Genomic DNA, 23,610 nt, shown 5'->3' on the forward strand with positions numbered 1-23,610 from the left:
CAGACCCGGGACATGTGTGAACATATGTGTGGTGTTTTTTATTAAGCACGGAGGAAACCAAGGCACAGAGAAGGAACAGTGCTGTCCTTGGAAAGGCCTGTCTCAGGGCAGAGCATGCTCCAGCCCCTTCCTACCAATGCCTCTGAAGGTAAGGGCCAGGGGGAGGAGAGAGGCAGGTGAGAGCTGGAGGGTGAGAGCTGGTCCCCAGGGAGCAGAGTCCCTTTATAGTAGGAGCCCAGGGCCAGTAGAACCCATGGGCCTGTGGAAGCCATACCTCACCTGAGCATGTGGGCCTCACTCTGAAGGAAGGCTCTTCCGAATGCTGGTCCTCTTCAAAGGAGAAGGCTAGACTCAGTCTTCGGACTCCTGCAGGACCATGGGCTCACCACCAGCCAGGCCAAACGCTTTCAGAGTGCAATTCTGCATAAACGCCCGGAAAAAGAGATCAGAATCCGAGCAAATTAACATGTGCCTGGTGGATTTTAATCACCGCTTTTAATCGTGGCATCGGTGCTGGAAATCATCTCCTGGCTGCGTTGGGGGAGGGGGAGCTGGCAGCGTGATGGATTATTCATTACCATGTGAACTTGGGTTTCATGGCTTCTCTGGGCTCAGGGGCCTTTTGTCCACCAGGGGAGAAGGTGGCCCCATCTGGACTGCTCTCCAAGGCCCTTGTCACCTTCCTGGCTCATGGGTGTATTCTCTCTACCCCATCCCCATGGTGTGGCTTCTGTCTCTTTGCCCCCTTTCTTCTCTCTCCCTGCCTCAGTTTCTCTTTTTGTGAAGATGCTGCTGAGCAGGTCCTGGAGGAGTGTGGGCACCTCCCTGAGATCTTTCCATGATGGTCTCTCAGCCTCTGGTGTTCCCGAATGGCTGGGCCCCTCTTGTCCTGGCAGCCCACCTGTGCTCCAGTATGACCCCATCAGCCAACACATAATCAGAGGAAAGGCACCTTCCTTGCCTTGGACCTGCCCACCGGTGGGACAGACACGGACCCTGGAGTCGTGTCGAGGCTGTACGGTAACGAGAGACACAGTATCCACCCACAGGACAGTTCCATAGTCTAGGATAGAGCTGCTCTGGCCAAAATGCAAAGCATATGAGAAACAGTGAAGGAGGAGGTGCTCCTTTAAGGGCACCAGGCAGCAGGGCCCAGGGCCTTTCCTGGCAGGACCCAGCTGGTAGTACTGGCAGAAGCGCTCCTCCCCCTTCACACCTGGGGCCCTGCATGGCAGGAGGCTGTCACACCTTGGAGGTGGCAGTTCAGGAGCCCAGAGGTTGCCCATGTCCTCGCCCTGGAGCCTGTGCTTACCAACGGCCTGTTCTCCTAGATTCCCACTAACTTTCCCTCTGGGGTCCCCACCAGATGTTCTGGGAGCAGATGTCATGCTTTGTGCCACCTCTCCTGGGCTAGCTTGAGCGGTCTGGAGAATGGAACTCTGTCCAGGTGCTGTACACAGATCAAGCAGATCCCAGAGGGGTGAGCCCAGGCTAGACCGGCCTCTGCCCTGTCTCTGTAGCCCATATGCTTCAGGGCCTGCTCCAGAACAGGTGTATACAGGGGCCATTGCTGCCATGCCAACAGGCTCCACAGACCTGTGAGACTTAGCAATGGGCATGTGGAGGCAGGCAGAGGAACCCAGATGAACATGGGGGTGGAACTTGAGAACAACCCTGAGGCTCAACCTCCCCTCTCCTAGACACCTCTAGCCAGGGAAAGCTGAGGGAAGGGCACCTTAGCCCCTTTTTGAGGTCTAGCCACAAGGCCCTGGGGGTGAGGTGATGAAAAGGGCCCTGTGGTCATCAGGAACTGCCAGCCAGGCTCATTTGGCTCCTGTTCCTTGAGGGTATATAACTACCCCTCTGATAGGAGGGGCCAGCTAGGAGAAAGGTGGGCATGTTGAGTGCTCATTGAAGCCACTGTGGGAGTTTCAAGTGGCCAGCACCGCCTCCCCTTCTGGCTTCTGAGCAGTGCTGGTTCAGTGCCCATCTGAAACTTCCTCCCTGCTTCAAACGGATGCCCTGAACAGCAGCCAAGGTGGGCCAGGAGCCGGAGAGCCAAGAGTTAAGGGCAGGCGGGGCTCCCGAGGGAGGGGCGGTCCCAGTGGCTGTGAGGCCTCATCCTGCCCCTCCCCTCCCCTCTCTTGCTTTGCTAGCAAGCAGCAGTAGCAGCTAGCTACAGTGGGCCTTGAACCGGTATGAGCACTGTGCGCGGGGCACCTTGGATCAGGCTACAAGTTTGGAGACACTGGGGACCGGCACAGGGTCCCGGCCCCCTCGGGCCTTGCCGGTAACAGTGGGGCTGGTGCCTGTGGGCCATGGAAGAGCCTGGGCCCCCTGGAGGGCTTAGCCAAGACCAAGGTAAGGACAAGCAGGAGGGTGTCTGGGAGAGGGTTGTGAGTCTCCCGGCTCAGCTCAGAGCCCAGGGCGAGTGCTGTGCTGTTCTTGATCCCTCTCTTAGGGAGAGCAGTCCGTGACCCCATTCCCTGCCAGCTGCTGTGCAACGTAACACCCCGTCTGCCCCCACACTGGGATCTTGCGAGTAGGTTCTGAGGTCCAGTTCTGCAGGATAAAGTGCTCCTGCCATGCATCCACTGTCCTCTGATTTCCAGCCCAACCCAGGGGAGGTCTGGAGCTCTGGTCAGCACCGTGGACAGAGCCACCATGGCCTTCTCTTCCAGCCGCTCTAAGGTTCCCTGGAATTAAACTCCCTCACTTAGATCTGCCCCACTTTCTGTCTGGGGAACTGGCATTGCCCTGGGCAGACAGCACGGATCAGCAGGGGTGTGTGAGTCCTCCTGGCTGCCCACAGGCACGGAGCAAGGAGGTTGGGTGTGACAAAAAGCCGTTCTCTGAGTTTTCTGAGCAGTCTTTAGTGGTGGCTGTGGGAAAGAGCTTCTCCTGGGCTGGGTCTCCTTCTGCCCCACCACAAAGCTTGGTCTGGGACAGGGTGGGAGAGATTGAGAGTGAAAGAGACCCAATGTTGTGGCCACATCAAGAGGGCTTGAGCAAGGCAGCAGGAAAAACTTCCAAGGAGCATAGGCTGTGCCTTCATGAGTTGTTTGGCTGATTTGTCTGAGGCTGGTCTTGTCCTGCCCCTGATTGACATGAACATTAAGAGGGGTCGGGAAGCTGGAGGGGCTGTGTGACTTTATACTGAGGAGCTCGCTGAAGCCATGGGGAGGGGACAGGATGGTGTGGGGACACACCACAGGGCAGCTTGTCAGCATTCAGAACAGTGTCTGTGGAGTGTCATGCCACACCTGTCCTGTGTGACTGCTCCGCAAATGCCAGTTCCTTCCCTCCTGCCCCTCTGTCCCTCCCAGCCTAAGATGAGGACAGCATGTCCAGTGTGATCAGGGCTGCTGGGCCATCACTGGGACCCAATGCAATGTTTGGATATGTGCCTCCCTGACTGCAACCCCTATCCTAGTGTGGCAGCAGGCTTGGTTGACCTGGAAAAGCCTGGCTGGCCTGCAGAGCCCGTGGAGCCTGTACCCGGCATGGCTACTGGGCTTGGGGTGCTTGTTAAAGGGGCAGGGCAGGGTGCTGCCATGGGGCCCTGAGGGCCTGGGGTCCAGGGGGCTGGACACACACGGGGCTTTCAGCTGCCTGAAGGAAGAGTCCTGGTCTCAGAAGGAGAAGGTGGTGGTGGTAGGACTCTAAGCCCACCTCCATCTTCTGGTGGCCCAAGGAGTGGCGTGCAACAGAAGGGTCCCTGCGGTTTCAGCATGCAGCTGAGCAAGGAGCAGATGGGCCGCTGTCCTGGGTCTGGCCCTCCATCTGCACCACTAATGAGCTGATGACGAAGGCTTCCCAGCTCCTGGCACCTTCCCTGGAGAGCCAGCAAAGCGCCCCCTCTCTCCAGGCAGCTGTGGGTACAGGGGCTTGTCCTGGGCCAGAGCCAGTGGTCCCACCTCAAAGAGAGTGGGCTGGGGGAGGCCTGGGCAGAAGAATGAGTAATCAGAGGAGTGGGCCTGCCTGCTTCTTCCTGGGAATTTTCTTTCAGCACAGAGTATTGGGCTCCTGGCTGGCTGGACAGACGTCCTGTGTAGGGAGGGTGAGGGGCAGGATGAGGGAGGGGAGCACTAGCCCCAGGACAAGGAGTTTTCTTTGACTTCTCTGAAGTCATGCCCTGGGTTCAGGAACCCTTTACCAGCTAGGTGACATTCCTGAGCTGTGGTAGATAGCCACAGGTGAATGAGGCAAGACACTGGGATAGCTCGAGGGGCTAGCCTTGGGATAACTTCCAGCTCCTCCTCAAGAAGGAAGCCAGGGAAGCCTTTGGGTATGAGGGTAGAGTCCTGACTTGGAGCAACTGGCCAGTCTGCCCTGGGAGGAGGCCCTCAGCTTGCTCAGACTCAGCAGCCCAGGGCTCCCAGAGGGCCTGGGGGTATCTGGACTCCAGGATGGCCAGGCCACAGCCCTGCCTGGCTTCATTTCCTGCTGAAGCTCCTCAGATCTGGTTAAGATGACTTAGGTGGTGGCAGCCTGGTTTTCAGACATAGCCCGTGCTGTTTTGGGTGACCAGGGGTGATGGGAGAGCACAGAAAACATCCCAGGAGAGCCTCACCCCACCTCACCAAGTGCAAGGCGGGAATGAAGCAGCTGGTACAGAGCTGTCCAGCCCAGCCAGGGCTGGTGCCTTCAGTGCGGGAGACACATGCACTGTAGGAAGTCAAACTTGGAAAGCCAGCTCTGTGTGCAGAAAAGTGCTTTCCTCTGCGGCTCGCTGACCAGTTCTCTGGCACTGGGGGGGGGGGGGCAGTGCTCTCTAGCCTCAAGGTGGCTCTTGTTGCCCAGTGCTGGGTACTTACTCAGGACCTCAGGCCTCTTGTTTCCTGCGTCTCTGGCCTCTGCTTGAATATAGCCAGAGGACACCCACCCTGTCAACTGCTGCCATCACTCTGCCTGGTCTGGGCTCCAGGGGAAGCAGCAGGGCACGGCTGACTCTGCTCATTACTATTTACGCTCTCGAGGGACATCCTTCTCCATGTCTGATGACTTTCCAGAAGAGGCTACACACTGGCTGCTACAGCCCGATTCCCGTGACAGATCCTCCTGCTGTCAGGTGTCCTGGGCAGTGGCTTGGGGTCAGAACCTGTCCCAGACACTGGCTGATCACTTGCCTTTAGGAGCCCAGCCAGAGTGTGCATGGCTGCTGACCAGGCCCTGCTGGAGGAAGAGAGGGCAGCCATGCCCTCAGGGAAGTGAGTGGCTGGTGGCAAAGATAGGAACCCCCAGGGACACAAGAATGAGGGCCACGTGGGAGAGCAGAAAACTGAGAAGTGGGCTATTAATAGAGCCCTCTTCCTAATGGGGCTGTCGAATGTGACTGAAGCCACTGCTTTGAGCTGAGCGGCTACGTACTACCAGCTAGTGATAGTCAGGGAGGCTGAGAGGGTAGGAAGGGTGCCTGTTCTGCTTTGGAGGGACCCTTATTGTGGCCTCGGAGCCCAGAAGACAGGGGCTCCCCAGCTCTGCTGGAGGCAGGAAGGCCAATGCCGGGACGTGTGTGGGTGAAAGGCACCAGGCTCCCATGGCCATTGCAGGCACGGTTGGAGGTAGCGCTGGGAGAACTTGCTTAGGCCTGAACACATGAGGGCTTCCCTAAGTGGGAGCCCTCACAGGGCACACGGGCAGTGGACACTGCTGATCTTTGAGAATGCCCTGCTCATTTACTGCCACTGTGGCCAAAAGGTGAGCTCCTGACCTCTAGAACCTGCGCACACAGCTTAATGGCTTTGAACTTGCGTTCATCACTACTGCTGGGCAATGGATCAGCAATAAGGCCCTATGAGTTCACCCCTGGACTGGGGAGGGGTTAGATCTTGAAGCTGCCAGCAGTGGATGGGCCAGGCTGATGCCCAGCCCCTGTTGTCCAGGTCCAGGTCCCCAGGCTGAGAGAAGGCGGATGGTGGCAGCTCATGGACAGGCCAGTTAATTAGCATGGTGAGTGGAGCATGGGTGGCCAGGCAGAGCCTGTTTCTACGTTTCTACCCTCTAGGTTTCTCATAGCCCTGAGCACGGCATCTGAACATGGAGCAGAACAAAGTCTGGGTGGCCTGTCTCCTCTGGCCTTCCCCACTGACCAGCCAGGGCTAGGGTGATGGGACAGGTCAGGTCCCCTTCTCACAGAACTTGCCTTCTCCTGATAGGAGCCAGAGCTGCTACCATGAGGCGGGCACTGCTGGAAGAAAAGGGCACATCACTCCAGCAGAGCAGGCCTGCTGTTCCACCCCCAGGGCAGCCTCAGGCCTGGTCGGGTGGCCTCCGGCTGGGCAGCAGCTTTTGTTTCTACTGCTCTTGAGGGGTTCCTTGGGCCTCGCCTTGTCTCAACTGCCCCCAGGAGTGAGCGTAGTCCCCTTGGGTCTGGCTGGGGAGGGCAGGAACAAGCCGGCTCACACTCCCTGATACAGTAAAAATAGTTGGGGAGGAGGTGCCCAGACATGCGGGGGGATGCGTTGCTGTTCCCAGACGTTTAAATAAGCTTGGCCATATGTGTGTGGGCCTGTCCCTCCCTCCTGAGTGGCACGGGACCAGGGGCCGGGCTTACTGCGGTGGGCGCCGTGGAGCTGGGGCAGGACAGCTTCCTTCTTCCTCCACTCCTCCCCAGGCACCACCTAAGGTTGGCTGGGATGGCCTGCAGGTTGGGAGGATCAAGGCTGCAAGGGAAGGGTGGGGGAGCTTCATTCCCTCATGTCCCAGACTGCTTGGAGCCCTGCCCCCCTGGTGGGGTGAGGGCCACTGTACCCCGAGGTGCCCCGGTGCCTGTGAACATGTTTGGCAAGGCCTGTGGGTGTTATTTGTGGGTTTATTGGGAGAGTAAATTGATTTTCCGGCTTTCCCTGGAGAGAGGTGAGTCTGTTGAACGGCTGCTGGTCTCTTGTTCACAGCAACCGTCAAGCTGTGTTGCTCCACTGTGTTAGGACAAGATCTATCTCCCTCACAGAAATAAAATGGCACCGGTGCTGCCTGGCTCCGGCGGGAGGCATGGGCTCTTTGTCCTTTCAGCAGGCGCCAGTGTCTGTGGGCTCCAGGCAGGAGAAGCTTGGTCTGTGGGGACATGCCTTTCACAGAGGTGACGAGGTCACCTGACCTAGTGGAGCACCCATCTCCCAGCAGCTGCCTGGCTGAGCTACCAGGGCCAGTGGCTGTGAGGCTGAGCTGTGGACAGTCACGGTGTCATGCAGCTATGAGTCAGTTTCACAAATCTGAGCAGCAGGACTTCCAGGCCGGAGCTGGACTCTGGAGAGACTGACCCACCGGTGCTGGGATGGCCCAGGTGGCACAGCTGCCCAGAGTAGACCAAGTGGCTTGGCCGCTCTGTGTCCCCCTCGTCCATCCTTGCCCCTTGCTTGCTGGGTTCGTCGGGAGCAGGCAGCATTCCGTGCAGGCCGCCGTGGGGCAGGGGAAGTGAGGAGCTCTCTGTCCTGGGAGTGGGCGTGTGGGACGGGGTGCCTCTTCTGCTCCTTTCCCACGTGAAACTTTTTGGTACATGGCACGAGTTGGGGGAATCACATGCAACTCCTGTCTGAGCCACCCAGGAATGTCTTCAACTTTCTGGAAGCTGTACATCCTTGGCTCCTGAGGGTCCCCAGAACTTCTGAGGAGCAGGGGGCCTCTAGGGCCTGGCCACAGAAGGCCGTGAAGGACAGCAGGGGTTATTGAGCACAACCCACTATGAAAGACACTCTGGGGTCCCAGAGTCCCTCTGTGACTTTAATATGGGGAGCAGATGAGCTGACTACCTCTGGCCTCCAAAGGTGGTCCTGGTCAGCTCCAGGCAGCAGGTGAGGGTTTTACCCATCTCCCAGCCAGGGTCCTAATCATGGCTAGGGACTGCTGGGTAGCCCTGTGGAGATTCGGGGTCCTGGGGGCATTGGAAGGGGTGGGGTACTCCTTCCACTCCACTACCTGCGGCTCCTCTGGGAATGTCTCTCTGTGCCAGGGCTAGCGGGTGTGTGTCTGAGCTGCCTACCTGGTTTGGTGGCCAGGTGGTCAACTTCAGGACAGCTTGCTAGTGTGTAGAGTCCCGCGTGACCAGTTAGCGGGGCTGCTGCTCTGCCTGACCCTAGCCTAGTGTACTATGGACAAGCTGCCCATGGTGGTTGTCTGCTACAGTCTTCCTCAGCTCAGCACTGGTTCAGGCGCCATGTGTACCTGTCTCCTGCAATACCTCTGTTCCCAGGACAGTGGAAGAGGTCTTACTGGCAGAACCCTGTGTGAGGCGGATTAGCTGGGCCTCTGCCTGCCTAGTCTGTGGAGGATTATGTCCAGGGGACAGGAGGAGGGTCAGGGAGTCTGGGCACAGCGGTCTGGGTCCTCCACTAGGGGTGCTGACAACACGGTATCTGTGCCCCTCCTGGAGGCCCTGCCCAGGCGCCTAACTCCCTTCTCTAGCTGATGGTAGGAGACTATTAGGAGAGAGAACAGAGCTAGCCAGTTCTGCAGAGGGTTGGGGAGCTTGAGCGGCCCTAGTCTGGGTTAGGCCCAGGCCTGGAAGAGGAGGTGTGTCCAAAGGTAGGGTTCCTAGAGAGAACAGGGAGTCTGAAAGTTTTGGCATGCAGTGAGCAGCAAATGGACGGTGCTGTGGCCACTGGGGGACAGGGATGGGTGATGGAGTGTGGGCAGCAGGTGACTGGGAGGGTGGCATAAATGCCATCCAGAGTGAAGACTCACGTGATCCTGGAGCACTCAGAGCATGCGTCCATCCCGCCCAGCCTAAGCACTCCCCCGTGGCCTTCCTGATACATGGGGTTTTATTTTTTTAAACCCAGATTTTGTCCCACTACTCTCTAGGAATTCTGGGTTTTACTTACGCAGGTGACCATACTGTAAGGACCCCCTGTGGCCTGTCTCCCTGGGGACTTCCTGCCCTAGCAGTAAATGGTTCCCTAAACTAATTTGTGGCAGAAAGGGCAGGCTGCCTGTCAACTTTCAGCCAGCAAACAAGACCAGGCCTCTGGCCAAGGCTCCTAGCCGGGTCCTGGGTGTGACTGGGAGTTGATTACTTTGGATCTGGCCCAGCGTGTCCCGGTTCCTTGTGGCTGAGCTTCCTGTTGCCCAGGACACAGGGTCGAGAGGGTGGGCTGGGCAAGAGCACCGGGGCACTTACTGAAGTGAGGTGCTCCGGCAGGGACTCCCAGGATGCGTGTCCCTTGCCAGAAGCAGAAGCCTGGTTAGGAAGGAGGTCGGGATGCCTGTGGTCCCGAGGCAGTGGAGCCAAGATGACCCCCCACTTCTTACTATCTTTCCACCTCTGGTTGCCTGGAATATAGTACGCAGAACTGGGTACAGTGCTGAGAGCCTCTTAGATGCTCAGCCACCCCTTAAGGTTGCTCGTGGCCGGTGTGGGTGGTGGCTTCCACTCAGCTCCATGGTCAGTGTCCTGGTAGGTGGGCAGGTCCTCCATACTCTGGGTGGGGACCTGTCCACCTACCTCCACATCTCTGGTTCTGGTGGGCATTGGGAGAGGCCAGCTGAAGTAGGACAGGGCTGGGATTTGGAGTGGGAGGTGCACAAGGCTCAGGAAACCCACATTCTCCTCCTCATGCTGGACATCAGGGTGTCCTCTCTGCTCTGGGTCAAGCTCTTCTGGGTCACGAAGGTCTAGGCAAGGTGGCCCTGTGCTGGCTTGGCTCTGGCCTCTAGCCAAAGGGGCCTGGGCTCTTGGCCCTGAGCTTTGGGACACTTGCTGCCACTTTCATCCCACCTGTGGACCAGCCCACTAGCACCCTGTGGGGATCCAATTGGAGGTCCCTGTGTGCACAAGGACTCCATGGAGGTCCCTGTGTGCACAAGGACTCCATGCAGGAGGGAGTGAGAGCTTGAAATGGAGACACTGATACCAGCTCCGCACACACTGTGGGGATCCAATTGGAGGTCCCTATGTGTACAAGGACTCCATGCAGGAAGAAGTGAGAGCTTGAAATGGAGACACCAATACCAGCCGCACACCCTGTGGGGATCCAATTGGAGGTCCCTGTGTGTACAAGGACTCCATGCAGGAGGGAGTGAGAGCTTGAAATGGAGACACCGATATCAGCTCCGCACACCCAGATGAGGCAGGATTTAGGAAGACAGCCCCATGTAGGAACAAACCCATGGGTACACAGCCCCTCCTGGGGTTGGGGAGACAGTCTCACAGAGGCTGTCTCCAGGTCTTGCAGCCACTGTTTTGTGTCCTAAAAGGGTCCCCTGTCTGACCTGTTATTCTGCCTCAGCCTCAAATGTGAGTCTGGTGGCTCAGACATGGGGCATCCTGCTCTGAACTGGCAGCTGGACACTCCCCTGGCCTAAATCCTTTGTCCAGCTGGGCTGGATCCAGAAGGATTACTGTGCGGATTGGCCAAGGATGTCAGGGTGAGGCTTGGCAGCCTCCCGCCCCCGGGATCCATCTTCAGATAGACCTGGGGGTTCTAGAGGATGGGTGGGCTGGCCTGGGGACTATCCAGGGCTGTAGGTAGCAGCTGGATCAATGCCAGTGGAACCCGGGAACAGCCCTTGGGGGGCTTCAGTGGGCTCCAAGGAGGAAGACGAAGAGGTGGAGGACAGAAGGGGGTCCCCGAGGATCCCCTGTGTCAGCCGCCACCTCAGCTTGGCCTGTCGCTGAGGGCCCTTTCTGGCTTTGGGGAGCAAGCCTTCGGCTATCCTTTGGATATGCCTGGTCCCCAGCCGTCTGCTGCCAGCCGAACCACAGGAGCTGTGGCCTGCCTGGCACAAGTGCTTCTCTGGGCTGGAGGGAGTGTGGTAGTGTCACCACGCTGGCGGCTCAGCCTTCTAGGTAAGAAAGGGCAAAAGGTGGGTCCCTCCTGAGGACTGGCCAAGGCCTGTGGGGCTGTGGGATGCAAAGCTTGCCAGGGAAGTTAGGGCTGCCCCTGCGGTTGCAAAGGGCCTGGGTTCCCTCCTCCATCCCAGCCTCCCTCCTTTGCATCTTCCTCTGGGATCTCCAGGCCCAGAAACATTGCCTCCTTCCCCCCCAGCTAGGGATACCTTCTTCTCTGTAGCAGAGCTGGAAGCTTCAAGTGGGGAGGGGTCAAGGCAGAGCTGGAGCCGGAGCCTTGGTTAGATGTGCTGGTGTGCTGGGAAGACTCAGGTCCTAGCTTCAGAGCTCCTTCTGGGGGCAGGGGGTGTCCTTGGAGACATGCAGGTGGAGACACCACGGCCTTGGGATGGTGTCAGAGAGCCCCTGTGTCTGGGTCACTGAACAGAAGGAAAGGGCTGCTGGGTGGTCAGCGTGTCTCAGGATTCACTCCGTTCCACACCAGGGGGTACACATTCAACGGCTTTCTTCTAGAACTGCGTCAGAGGCGTCTTCCTGTCCCCAAGCCCTCCTCAGACGCCCCCAGCAGCCACACCTGCACCCCCACTGGCTGTCCTCTGGAGAGCTCTATCTGCCTTGAGTACCCACCCCATGCCCATAATTCCCTTCTGTTCACGGTCAATGATAGCTTCCTCCAAGAAGTCCTCCTGGCCTGGCACTACCTATGGCTTTCTGCACTGCCCACTGGGGATGCCTCATTGGCGGCACTTATGAGATTTCGTGTCCTCTGGCTTCTGGGCTTCCCACGTATAGGTGGATATGCACCTATAGGGTTAGGGTTAGGAAGAAGGCTTGGCTCTGGCCTGGACTCTTTGGGACCTGGGACAGGAGGCCTAGTTGACAAAGGAGACTTAACCCAGTGCCTCAGCCTTGAAGCTCTGTGACCTCCTAAAGGGCTTCCCTTTGACTTTGCTCCCCATGAGTCAGGCGATATTCCTGGTGATGCCACAAGAAGGGGCAGTAGGCTCTCAGGAGTGGCCCTTGGCAGAGGCCGTGGTGCCTGGGCCCACCTTGTGCCCACTTTGAGAGCTGCATGTGCAGTGGATTTGGGAACTGGTCTGGCCTCTGGCCTCGGTCTCTGACTGCTTGACAGACTGAGTGAAGGCCACTCAAGATCTCACTGGTTTCCGGGGCTGGCCAGGTGTTGGGGGACAGTTTGTTGCCAAGTGTCTTCCCCAGTGCCTCAGCCCACCTCAGGTGGCCCAGGACCAACAGAAAAGATGTGGTGACAGCCTTTCTCATGTTTGGAGAGAGGTGACATTACCGAGCTCGCTCTCACAGCTTCTGTCTGTGTCTGTCATGTCTAGTGGAGCGGTGCATGAGTGCCATGCAGGAGGGGACCCAGATGGTGAAGCTCCGAGGTAGCTCCAGGGGCCTGGTCCGCTTCTACTACCTGGATGAGCACCGTTCCTGCCTCCGCTGGCGGCCCTCACGCAAGAATGAGAAGGCCAAGAGTGAGTGAACAACCAGGGAAGGGCATGGGTAGGCCTGAGCCGGGGGAGCACCGGAAGGCCTCCCGGTTATCAGTGATATGGGGATCAGACCCTGCTGAGGTGCTGTGCTGCTCTTTTCTAGGCTTAGGTGGTCTTCTGCAGTGGGCTCAGGAACAAGGAATAGGAACAGGTCAGATGGCCCTTGCCTCACTGTCTCCTGGCAAGGCTCTGGGACTCCATGGAGACTGGATAGCTTAGTGCATAGCTTTGAATCAAATGCTGATGTCAGTAAGGGACAAAGGGCTATCAGGACAAGATAGCCAAGGGGACAAGACTGTCCTAAAATCACAGAGGCCCACACAATCAGGTGCACCGAAAGCAGGCCGGGAGCCCAAGGCTAGCTCAGGCAGCACAGGTCACACTTGGTGTGCTTTGCAAGGGTTATTTGAGTTACACAGCTCTCATGGAGCAGGGAGTCAGGATTGGAGAGGAGGAATTTGAAGCTTAGGATCAGGGAGAGACACCAGAGTCCTGTCAGCCATGAGACCCAGGTGTGCCAGGGCAGGCTTCAGCCCAGCGGTTACCAATGAGACCACCGTGGAGTCCCAGGAGACTGTCACTCTGCCAGGACCCTGGAAGGCCCATGAGAAAAAGAGCCCCGTGGTGCAGCCATCCTGGACCAGGCAGCTTCTCTGCTGGTCGGTGGAGCCAGTCTCTGCCTAACCCTAACCCTAACCCTAACCCTGGTCCCAGGGGCCAGTGGAGACTGGCTCCACCTTGGGCCTGAGGACGGAGGCGTTGCCTCAGGGCTGTACAGGCAAGAGGGAGCCTGGTGCCTGGCCAGGAGCTCTGAGCCCAAGGTGTTTCTGGAATTTGAGCATCGAAATGTCCAGGGAAAAGCCTGACAAGAACGGTCCATTTCCTGGAAGCTGAGCACTGATGTGCCAGGAAGTAACTGGAAGAGTGAGGAACAGGAGCTGATGCAGGGGCTTTCCAGCCTCCCAGCCCTAGAAGCCCAGTGGTTGCCTGGAACTCACTGCAGAGGAGCAGGTGGAGTGCTGGTTCTTGGACCAAGCTGGAGCCCCGATCTTTACTGCCACACTCATGCCAGGGAGCTTGAGAGAAAAAAGGCAGAATGGGAGCTATCTGGTGCCCGGAAGGGGGCACTGGCTTCCTGTGGGCTGCATATCTATGAGGAGGTTCTACCCAAGACACAGGGACAGATTCTGAGTGCACCAGCTGATCTTATCTTCTCAGAGAGCGATCTGAGCGGAGGGTCCCCTGAGCTGGGTCACTGAGACTAGCAGAGTCCTCAGCAAGGCATGCTGGTGCGCCTGCAGGCTAGCATACCCGCGAGCTGAGCTGCAGCTACCGGCTACCTGGCTTCTCACCTGCAACGCTGGAGTTGGTACTGAGGCAGCTGCAGGATCTGGCTATGCCTGGTGCAAGTGCTTTTCAGAATGGAGAGATGAGTTGGCTGGGGTTTGATGGGTGGAGGGTTTGATGTTCTGGACGTCTCACTGTGCACCCCCAAAAACCTCAGTCCTGGGATAGCTGGGTGCCTGGACTGGGGAGGATAAGGGGCCAGCCAAGCCTACTACACTTTTACCTTTGAAGGTCAGAGGGCCGGCTTTGAGTTCAGTGAGGAGGTGTTAAATTAGCGTGTCAATTGTTGAGAGCAAGAGTGCAGTCTGCTTAGCTCTTAGGGATCTGGGCCTAAAGAGTAGGAGGCGGAGGCGCTCGGGCCACTGGTGACCTGCAGCCCTCTGACTTGCCTGCAGTTTCCATCGACTCCATCCAGGAGGTGAGTGAGGGCCGGCAGTCTGAAATCTTCCAGCGCTACCCTGACAGCAGCTTTGACCCCAACTGCTGCTTCAGCATCTACCATGGCAGCCATCGTGAGTCGCTGGACTTGGTCTCGCCCAGTGGTGAAGAGGCACGCACCTGGGTCACTGGCCTTCGCTACCTCATGGCTGGCATCAGTGACGAGGACAGCCTCGCCCGTCGCCAGCGCACCAGGGACCAATATCCTTGGGCTCCAGGGGTGGGGACAGGCCCCTCCACTATCTGTCTGCAGAGGGTCTCCCAAGAAAGGGACAAGAAGGGGTGATTGGGCTGGGGATGCCTGTCCTTGCTGCCTAGGCTGGAAGGAGGAGCGGGCCAGGCCCATGGAGGGAGGAGCGGGCCAGGCCCGTGGATGTATTGGCCCCTAACTCAGCCCCGAAGTGGCTGAAGCAGACGTTCGACGAGGCTGACAAGAATGGGGATGGCACCCTGAGCATCGGCGAGGTTCTGCAGCTGCTACATAAACTCAACGTGAACCTGCCCCGGCAGAGGGTGAAACAGATGTTCAGGGTGAGTGCTGAGCTCGGGGGCTGATGGTCCCTGGGGAATGCCTTCTGGAGCTATCGCAGGGTGCAGATGGGAAGCAGAGAGTGGCCAGCCAGACCTGCGCTGTGGGAGGACACTACAGGGTCACGGATGCCTCACAGGGTAGCTAGCCAGGGACTTCAGGGTGCCAACCCTTGGCAACTGTGTCTGGTGCTGCTCTGCTGGTTGTGGGCAGGGCACCAGGCACTGTGCACAGGCCAGGCACTCAAGTGCAGCACACCCCATTTGTTGGTCTCTTATAATCGCCAGGTGTAAGGACATACATGGTCCATCAAAGAGCCGGGCTGGCAAGCAGGAAGTCTCCTTAGCCACCCCCCTTTGCCTTGACCCCCAACCACCCTGCTGTTAGGAGTTATGAAAATGCACCCTTCAGCCAAACACTGCCTTCATTGTCTGTAATTAGTTTCGTCTTTTGGGAACCTCCACGGGAGAGAACCTCTTACGTTAGCAGGTCCCGGTTTGGGGCAGGAATGGGCTGAGCCAGCAAACCCACATCTCTGGCCTCATTTTCTTGCCTTAGCCTGGAAAGGGGTTTCTGTGAGCATGAGTGCCCCAGCACTCGCACACATGTGGACATGGACACACACATACATGCACACACAGAGACAAAGACACACACACACACACACACACACACACACACACACACACACACAAACTCTTCTAGCCTGATGGCCCTGCTGTGTCTGGCCAGGTTCTTGCTTGTGCACTCACGCAGACAGACAGTCGTACTTAGTGTGGGAATGACACTGGCTGTGTCTCTGTGTGAGTGATGGGTAGTGAACAGGGCACTCTCAGACCACCCGCTGAAAACCACAGGACTGTCCGCTGCCACCCTGAGGGCTCCCGTTGGGGCAGTCAGCTGAGCAGTGGGGCCTAGCAGATGGCTTGCATCCGAGATGAGCATTTTCCCATCCCCTGCTGCCTACACTGGGTCTTAGCCATTAACCCTTAACCCTTAACATGACCAGGACAGTTCTGGACTCAGCATGCTTTTCTCAGGATGCTTAAGGGCCAGGCAGCAGGCAGAACAGGGCTCAGAGCAGCGTGAGAGGAAAGAGGAGGAAAAAGACCCGTGGTGGTTAGGTGTGATTGGAGGGTTGAGCTTCATGAGGTAGCACTCAGAGTCTGTGCTTTCTGAGTACTGATTAATTCCTGGGGTCCCTCTCGAGGGCCCCAGGGAGGGACCCCAGGCCTAGCTGCTTCAGATTGCCTATAGGCTGCCCTGGACAGAGATGAAAGGCCATGAGCCGAGAGGGTAGCAGGTGGTGTGTGAAGGTGGATGGAGTTACAGGATTGGTAGGGAAAGGAAGTTTCGGGGTTTTTGTCTTGGTAGACATGGGCCGAGTTCCTGAGTTCAGAGCCAGTGGGACTTTCCTGTGGTGGTCAGTCATCCATAGAGAATCAAACTCTGAAAGCCTAATCTCCCTGCCCACACCCTGTCTCTTTAGGCCACACATCTCATGGTCACCTCCATAGGCACTGGAGCCCAGGATGGAAATGTGGCCTTCCACAAGGCTCAGGGCACTGTGATAATCAGTATTAGGATGGTCTGGAACTGTCTATTTGCAGCAGAGATGCCACAGATAGAGCGGCTCCAACACAATTTAATTAAATCATAATTTCATTAAACCTTTTAAACAGAACCCTAACCCTAACCAAAACCCCAACCATAAGCCTAACCAAAACCCCAACCATAAGCCTAACCCTAACGTAACACTAACACAACCCCAACCCTAACCGTAGCACAACCCTAACCCTAACCCTAACCCTAACTTTAAAACACATCCCTAACCCTAAGCATTAACCCTAACCCCAACTATAACTCTAACACAAACCTAACCCTAACCCTAGCACAACCCTAACCCTAACCCTAACACTAACTTTAAAACACATCCCTAACCCTAACCCTAACCCTAACCCTAACCCCAACCCTAACTCTAACACAAACCTAACCCTAACCCTAGCACAACCCTAAACCTAACCCTAACCCTAACTTTAAAGCACATCCCTAACCCTAAACACTAACCCTAACCCTAACACAAATCTAACCCTAACCCTAGCACAACCCTACCCCTACCCCTAACCCTAACTTTAAAACACATCCCTAACCTAACACTTAACACTAACCCTAACCATAGTAAAACCCTAATCCTGACCCTAACTTTAAATCACAACCCTAACCCTAACCATAAGCTTAAAACACATCCCTAACCCTAGTCCTAACCCTAACTTAACCCATAATGTAACCATAACCCTAATACAACCCTAACCCTAACACAAACCTAACCCTTAACCTAACCCTAACACTTACCCTAACCCTAACCCAACACTAAACCTAACCCTAAAACTAACACTGGAATGTGGGGCTGGTCAGCACACTGGTCCTCAGGCTTAATGGCCCAATGTACCCTTGGGCTAATCAGGGTTCAACTTGGCAGAGGGCTCTGTGAAAGCTGCTTTTGGTGGCTGCATTTCCCTTGCTGCCAGGGCTCCATCTGGCTAAACAGTCAGATACCCATTCTGGATTCCTCTGGTCTTCCCTAGAGACCTTGCTCCAGCCCATGGATCGCCAGGGAAAGAGAAGCCAGAGGGTTAATATGAGTGCCCAAATGCACAGAGCCTCCATGAGGTCCTGCAACTTTGGTGTGACAGATTTGGTGACACTCCTTTGCCATGCCACAGAAAGACATATCTAGAATTTCTGAGGAGGCCCGAGGAGTCAGCCAGTGTCTGTGCACAGCTGCTGACTGGCACCTGTATGCCCAGGTCTGGGATGATAAGACAGGACAGAACCTGACTCTAGGGCCCGTGGTCAGTGGAGGATGAGAGCTGAGTCTTTGGAAACAGTGGCCCGGGTGGCTTGTTAGCCCAATGGTGCTTCTGAGTCATCTGGGCCACTCCAGCTCTGCATCCAAGGACTGAGCACTGTCACTCAACAGTGAGCAGCAGTTCCCTGGGATAAGCCCTCTACAGTAAATGCCGATGGTGGGCCGTTACCTCCAAGCAAGCCACCTCACCTAGCAGGTCCTTGCAGAGCTGAAGTCCAGTCTTTAGAGCTTGTAGAGCTGAAGCACCCCTGTCCCCAGAGTCCTGCCTGGGCCACTCCTGAGACCTCGGGGCCACCGGGAAGCCCATTTCAACTCCTGAGACCCTTATTTTGGAGTCCTCCCCAGCAAGGGCCTGGGGTGTGCATGCCTCACACACTGGCATCCTAGGGAAAGGCGCTCTTGGGAGATGCTCCTTATGCCTGTAGAGGGCGGAAGACGTCCGCAGGGCTCCCACAGGCACCCTGGGGGATGGCTCCTGGGCCTATCTTATGAGCCTTTTTCTCTACAAAAGGAAGACAGTGACCAAGGGTGCTTCTCTTCGCTACCGACACCTGAGCCAGGACACTGCTGGGCCCTTTGGGGCCCTGAGTGTCTCTTGTCCAGAGGGCAGGTGGCCAGCTGTAGCTGCAGGTGTAGGCGCAGAACCTAGGGTGGAAGAGCTCCAGTTACCTTCGCCTGCCCTTGGCTTCAGCTCACAAGGCAGGGTGCTGGTGTCTACAGCATGGGTGACCACAGGCTTTGGTTACAGGTTGACCTTGCGAGGCATGGCATGGAAGGGAGGGGTGCCTCCCGTCCGTGCTTTCAAGGGCCGCAGTGTTTTTCTAGTGGGAGGAGAGAAAGCCATTGGAGGGGTGCTGTGGGTGTGGCAGAGGACAGGAAGCTAGACTTGAGACTGGAGTAGTGAGGTGAACTTGGTGACTCGAGGCTGGCTGTCACAGGAGGCAGACACAGACGACCATCAGGGGACACTAGGCTTTGAGGAGTTCTGCGCCTTCTACAAGATGATGTCTACTCGCCGAGACCTCTACCTGCTCATGCTGACCTACAGCAACCATAAGGACTACTTGGATGCCTCCGACCTGCAGCGCTTTCTGGAGGTGGAGCAGAAGGTGAGGCCTGCCAGGAGCTGGTGGCTGTGTGGCCTCAGCATCAGCTTCGCTTTCTGCCACCATGTGTTCAGAGCTTCCTAGCAGAGTAGGACTGGACCCTTGATGCTGCTTCCCAAGCTTTCTCACAGAGAGGCCTCTGGTGAGCTCCATTCTGGCAGTGAGTCCCTCACCCACAGCCTCCAGAGGGTTGCCCTTGCCCTTGGCAAATATTTCATACTGGGCCTTTTATGGGCAGGGGTTCCGTTGCTTGGCCTTTGAGAACCACACTGGGCCGCATGCCTGTTTGACTCCAGATGTGGCCTGCAATTACCTGTCCCCTCAGCAAACACTTCAATATCCCTAGAAAACTGTTCACCTTGACCCCAGGAACTCAGTGCACCATTAGGGAATCAACACCAAAGCCAAGTGCTCCTAGGCGCTGCCCTGCTGCCTAGACCATTGGTGTCTGAGCCTCAGCGGCCACCCCTCAGCGGCCACCCCTCTCACCTCAAAACAGGTCTGAGCAGGGACGAGGTACTGCCCACTCTGATGGCAGGTCAAGCCCTATAGTAGGATAGCACGTGGCTCCCTCCAGAGGAACTTTGAGGACAGCCTTTTGGGGTCAGCCAGGCTCTTCCCTGATCTTAGGGGGAGGGCATGCCTGGGACCCACCAAGGCCCTCAGTTTTGCCCAGCTGCATGCTCAGAGTCCCCTTGACTGTGATGGGGACCCCCTGCCACCATATCAGGGAGGGGACTAGGTAGCTGAATAGCAGCTGTGGGCTTGGGGTTTGAGGTTTGGGTCCTGGTTCTGCCCAGGATTACCCCCATAACGGCATGGCCCCAGGGCTACTGTTAGGCCCTCTCTCTCTCCGCACAGATGCTGGAAACCCAACTGTCTTGGTTTCTTTTTTGTTGCTGAGATAAAATAGCCCGACAAAGCAACTTGAGGGAGAAAGGATTTATTCGGCTCACAATTCCAAGCTATAGCCCATTGTGGCAGGGAAGTCACAAGAGTCAGGAGCTGAGGGGACTGGGTCTCCCCGCATCCATAGCCATGAACAGAGAGCAATGAACGCATGTGTGCTAGCGCTCAGCTTGCGTTCCCCATCATACAGTCCAGGGCCTCTTCAAGGGACAGTCCCATCACAGTCGGCAAGTCTTCCCGCATCAGTTATAACCAAGACAGCCCATTTCGCCCATAGGCCAACCTGATCTAAGTAAGTCTCGTGGAGACGTCTTTTCCAGGTGATTCCACATTTTGTGAAGTCGACAGTTAACATTCACCATTTTACCACACTACCCTTGGGCTGGTCCCTGACTGCAGGCCTTCCCACCCTAATGTCATGGCTGGACACCACCTTATGGTAGCTATATTTTACCCCTCAGTCACAGAAAGTAACCCAAAAGCCACATGTCTCGTAGTCAGCTGGCTGCTGAACCTGGACAGGTAATGTGGCACAGAAGGTAGTCAGTGCCCCCAGCCCTCAGGCCACACTTGCTGAGATGGCAATGGCTGTGGGGGGCAGCGGAAGCTGCTCGAAGTCGCCATACTGTGGACAGTCGACCCTAGGCCCATGCCTCTGCTCTGCCTAGATGAATGGTGTGACGCTGGAGAGCTGTCAGAGCATCATAGAGCAGTTTGAGCCCTGCCCGGAGAATAAGAGCAAAGGGCTGCTGGGCATTGATGGTGAGTAGGGGCGATGGGAAGCTGCTGGGCGGCTGAGTGCGCGGACAGGGGTCTCCACCTGTGGGGCAGGGAGTCGTGAGCCGAGCCCGGCGACGGGCTCCTCTCTACGCCCCTGCACTGTGCCGCAGGCTTCACCAACTACACGAGGAGTCCCGCAGGTGACATCTTCAACCCCGAGCACCACAGAGTTAACCAAGACATGACGCAGCCGCTGAGCCACTACTTCATCACCTCGTCCCACAACACCTACCTCGTGGGTGACCAGCTCATGTCCCAGTCTCGGGTAGACATGTATGCCTGGGTCCTGCAGGCCGGCTGCCGCTGTGTGGAGGGTAAGCTATCCTATGCCCTGTGCCCTCTAGCACAGAGGACCAGTCTTGGCGGCAGATGGCACCTCCTTCAGGAAGCGGGCTGGCCCTAAGGAGCCAGGGAGCCTCTGAGAGCACAGGCGCCCTGGGCTTGGAGCCTCCCCAGGCTCACACAGCCCAGCTCTAGAGCCAACGAGGCTCTGCTTGTCCACAGTGGACTGCTGGGATGGGCCCGACGGGGAACCCATTGTGCACCATGGCTACACTCTGACCTCCAAGATCCTTTTCAAAGATGTCATCGAGACCATTAACAAATACGCCTTCATCAAGAATGAGTGAGTGGCGGGGTCTCCTGAGGGCTGGCTCCAGAGGCAGGCAGTGGGAGGGCCTCTCTTCTCCTCCCCTTGTGTTTCCCAACTGACAGGTTTTGTTCAGAGCTGATTCTCTGGGGGGAGTGGCCAGGGCGGGAATGGAGCCATGGCGGCGGGGGCAGGGTGGGGAGAAAGGTTACGGTGTGTCCAGGAGTGGGCAGCAGGGTGAGCGTGTGTGTACGGCTTATCCACACACGCTCAGTGGCAATCTCTGGGCTCAGTCACCCATGCAGGTGATGGCTCTAGCACTAATTACCCCCAGGAAGCTATTCCGTGTCCAGACTCAATTTGCTGTCACTCAGCTGTGGCTGTAGATAACTGTTAAGAAAATCCAATTTGGTTTTCTGGAAATAGAAGACATTACCTTGTCTAAACGCGCCTCTGAAGCAGGAAGGGAGCTGGTGAAATGGGGGCCAGGTGGACTGAGGAAACAGAAGCAGTTTTAGGGGGTGGAGCAGTAAGGCTCCAGGGACTGCGGCCGGGAGATGTTGCAGCTCAGGGGCAGCTGGCATGTACAGCTGTCCCGCAGCTGGCAGGTGGCTGCTTCTGAGGCGGCGGTATCTTTCCAGGTACAGTGTTCCCCGAAAGGACCTGCCTTTTGTCTGAGAATAGGGGAGAGACACACTCTTGCCTTGGTCTCTGCTCTCCCTTTCCACATCACCCAACCACCTATTTCTTGTTCTGGACACTTATGTTCTGAACAGATCATGATTGCCTTTCGGTAAAAATCAAAGTCAACTGTGTGTGTACGCGCAGTTAAAAATAAACAACGCAGAAGTGTTTGAAAAGCACCGCCCACACTCCTCACTCTACGCCGAGCAGGCAGAGTCTGCTTGGTGGCGCACACAGCCGCGCTTGGGTCAGGACCCCAGGGCCGTCCACTTGTAGATCAAAGAGATTGTGTTTCTCACAGGTTATCCACTGTTCCACTGTACTTCATGCCATATTCAAACCATGACTTTTCAAACACCATGTTTTTACTTTCCTGGAGTTTGTAGTTATCTTTGTTTTTGTCTCCTACTTTCTTTACCTGTCTCTAAAATTTCTCAGCTTCTTTCCTACCTATTCATTTACTTTTCAGAGTTACTTGTGGGTTACTTACCTAGTTACTTAATTACCTACACCACAGTCGATGGTGGCCTGTATACCTCAGGGGCCTAGTCAGCCTGTGGTGTTCTGGCCTCCTCCTCCCTGTCTTGGGATCATAGGTACCCAGTGATCCTGTCCATTGAGAACCACTGTAGTGTTGTTCAGCAGAAGAAGATGGCCCAGTATCTGACTGACATCCTCGGGGACAAGTTGGACCTGTCATCAGTGAGCAGTGAGGATGCTGCCATGCTTCCTTCTCCACAGATGCTCAAGGGCAAGATCCTGGTGAAGGTGGGTTTTCTGGGACCATTACCATGATCGCTCAGCCTGGGGCAAGTGGGAGAATTACAGCATCTCTAGGCAGATTTGGGGGGCTACTCACTCTCGGGATGGCCATGTCATCTTGAGCCACTTCCCTTGTGTTCTGGGATACAGCCACAGCTGACCTGGCTGTACAACTACAGCCCGCCTCGTGCCTGAAGTTCCAAGAAGGAACCTTAGAAAGGGCCCCCCTATTGCAGCTGCTCCTGGAGGTGCCAGGTTCTGGATTCCTGGACCCCCTTTGGGGCTTCTGCCACTACCTGCCTCTTCCTCCAGGGGAAGAAGCTCCCGGCCAGCATCAGTGAGGACGCAGAAGAGGGCGAAGTGTCCGATGAGGACAGTGCCGATGAGATTGATGATGACTGCAAGCTCCTCAATGGTGATGTGAGTAGACGCTCTGACTGAGGGCCCAGGGACTGCAGGGAACCTGGGGCTGGCTCAGGACCCCAAGACCAAGCGCTCAGCATGAAGCAGAGGGACAAAGGGCAGGGAGAAAGAGACAAAGACAGGGGGTAGAGGATGGGAGAGAAGGGGAAGGGAGCAAGGGAGAGAGGAGAGGGGTATTTGTCCTGGGGGGACAAAGGACTGCCTCGGGATAGAGAGAAGAAAGATGTGGCCCATGGGCAAATGTCGGTTTATAAAGGTAAAAGGGGAAACCCCATGTTAGGATAAGGTACTTAATTTTGATTGGGCATGTTATTCAGGTGAGCCAAAGGGGGCTTTTGGTAGCTGGACCTTGGTAGTCAGCCTCAGGAGGAGGAAGCAGCCAAATAAGAGAATGGACCTTGTTGGCTTAGCTGTAGGAATATAATCTAACAGTTTTTAGCAAGGCAGAGGGACTGGGGGAAGGGCAAGGCCTGCCAGAGCCATGTTTCCCATCTACGGGCTGGCTGGAGTCTCTTCAAGTGCGGGAAGGCTGTGGACCGCCGAGAGCAGCCTCCTGTGGTGGTTTCTGGGATGAGCTAGGAAGTGGACAGCAGGGAGGCATGGGCAGATGAGAAATGCTGCTGAGGTGTGCAGAGCTGCCTGGCTTGTACTATGCTGGGGTTGTGTTGCTCCTTTGCCTGTTTGGTCCTCTGTATAAGAGACAGAAATCTCAGCTAGGCATGGTGGCACACTCCTTTAATCCCGACTTAGGAGGCAGAGGTGGGCAAACGTCTGTGAGTTTAAGGCCAGCTTGGTCTACAAAGTGAGTTCCAGGACAGTCAGAGTTTACACAGAGAAACCCTGTCTTAAAAACAAACAAAATGACAGAGATCGGGGG

At 56.5% G+C, this 23,610-nt stretch overlaps 1 protein-coding gene across 1 annotated transcript in view; it reads left to right on the plus strand.

The window, feature by feature from the left end:
- Plch2 (phospholipase C eta 2) overlaps nucleotides 1–23,610 on the plus strand; it is a 70,379-nt gene that overhangs the window by 32,551 nt on the left and 14,218 nt on the right. Inside the window, exons 3-11 of the mRNA XM_060378927.1 lie at nucleotides 12,133–12,279; nucleotides 14,040–14,302; nucleotides 14,485–14,613; nucleotides 18,419–18,589; nucleotides 20,164–20,257; nucleotides 20,386–20,589; nucleotides 20,780–20,900; nucleotides 22,145–22,316; nucleotides 22,623–22,730. Coding sequence (XP_060234910.1) covers nucleotides 12,133–12,279; nucleotides 14,040–14,302; nucleotides 14,485–14,613; nucleotides 18,419–18,589; nucleotides 20,164–20,257; nucleotides 20,386–20,589; nucleotides 20,780–20,900; nucleotides 22,145–22,316; nucleotides 22,623–22,730 — 1,409 coding nt within the window. The remainder of the gene's footprint in view (nucleotides 1–12,132; nucleotides 12,280–14,039; nucleotides 14,303–14,484; nucleotides 14,614–18,418; nucleotides 18,590–20,163; nucleotides 20,258–20,385; nucleotides 20,590–20,779; nucleotides 20,901–22,144; nucleotides 22,317–22,622; nucleotides 22,731–23,610) is intronic.

Source organism: Meriones unguiculatus, chromosome 3 (genome assembly GCF_030254825.1).
Source record: "Meriones unguiculatus strain TT.TT164.6M chromosome 3, Bangor_MerUng_6.1, whole genome shotgun sequence".
In the NCBI taxonomy this organism is placed as follows: domain Eukaryota; kingdom Metazoa; phylum Chordata; class Mammalia; order Rodentia; family Muridae; genus Meriones; species Meriones unguiculatus.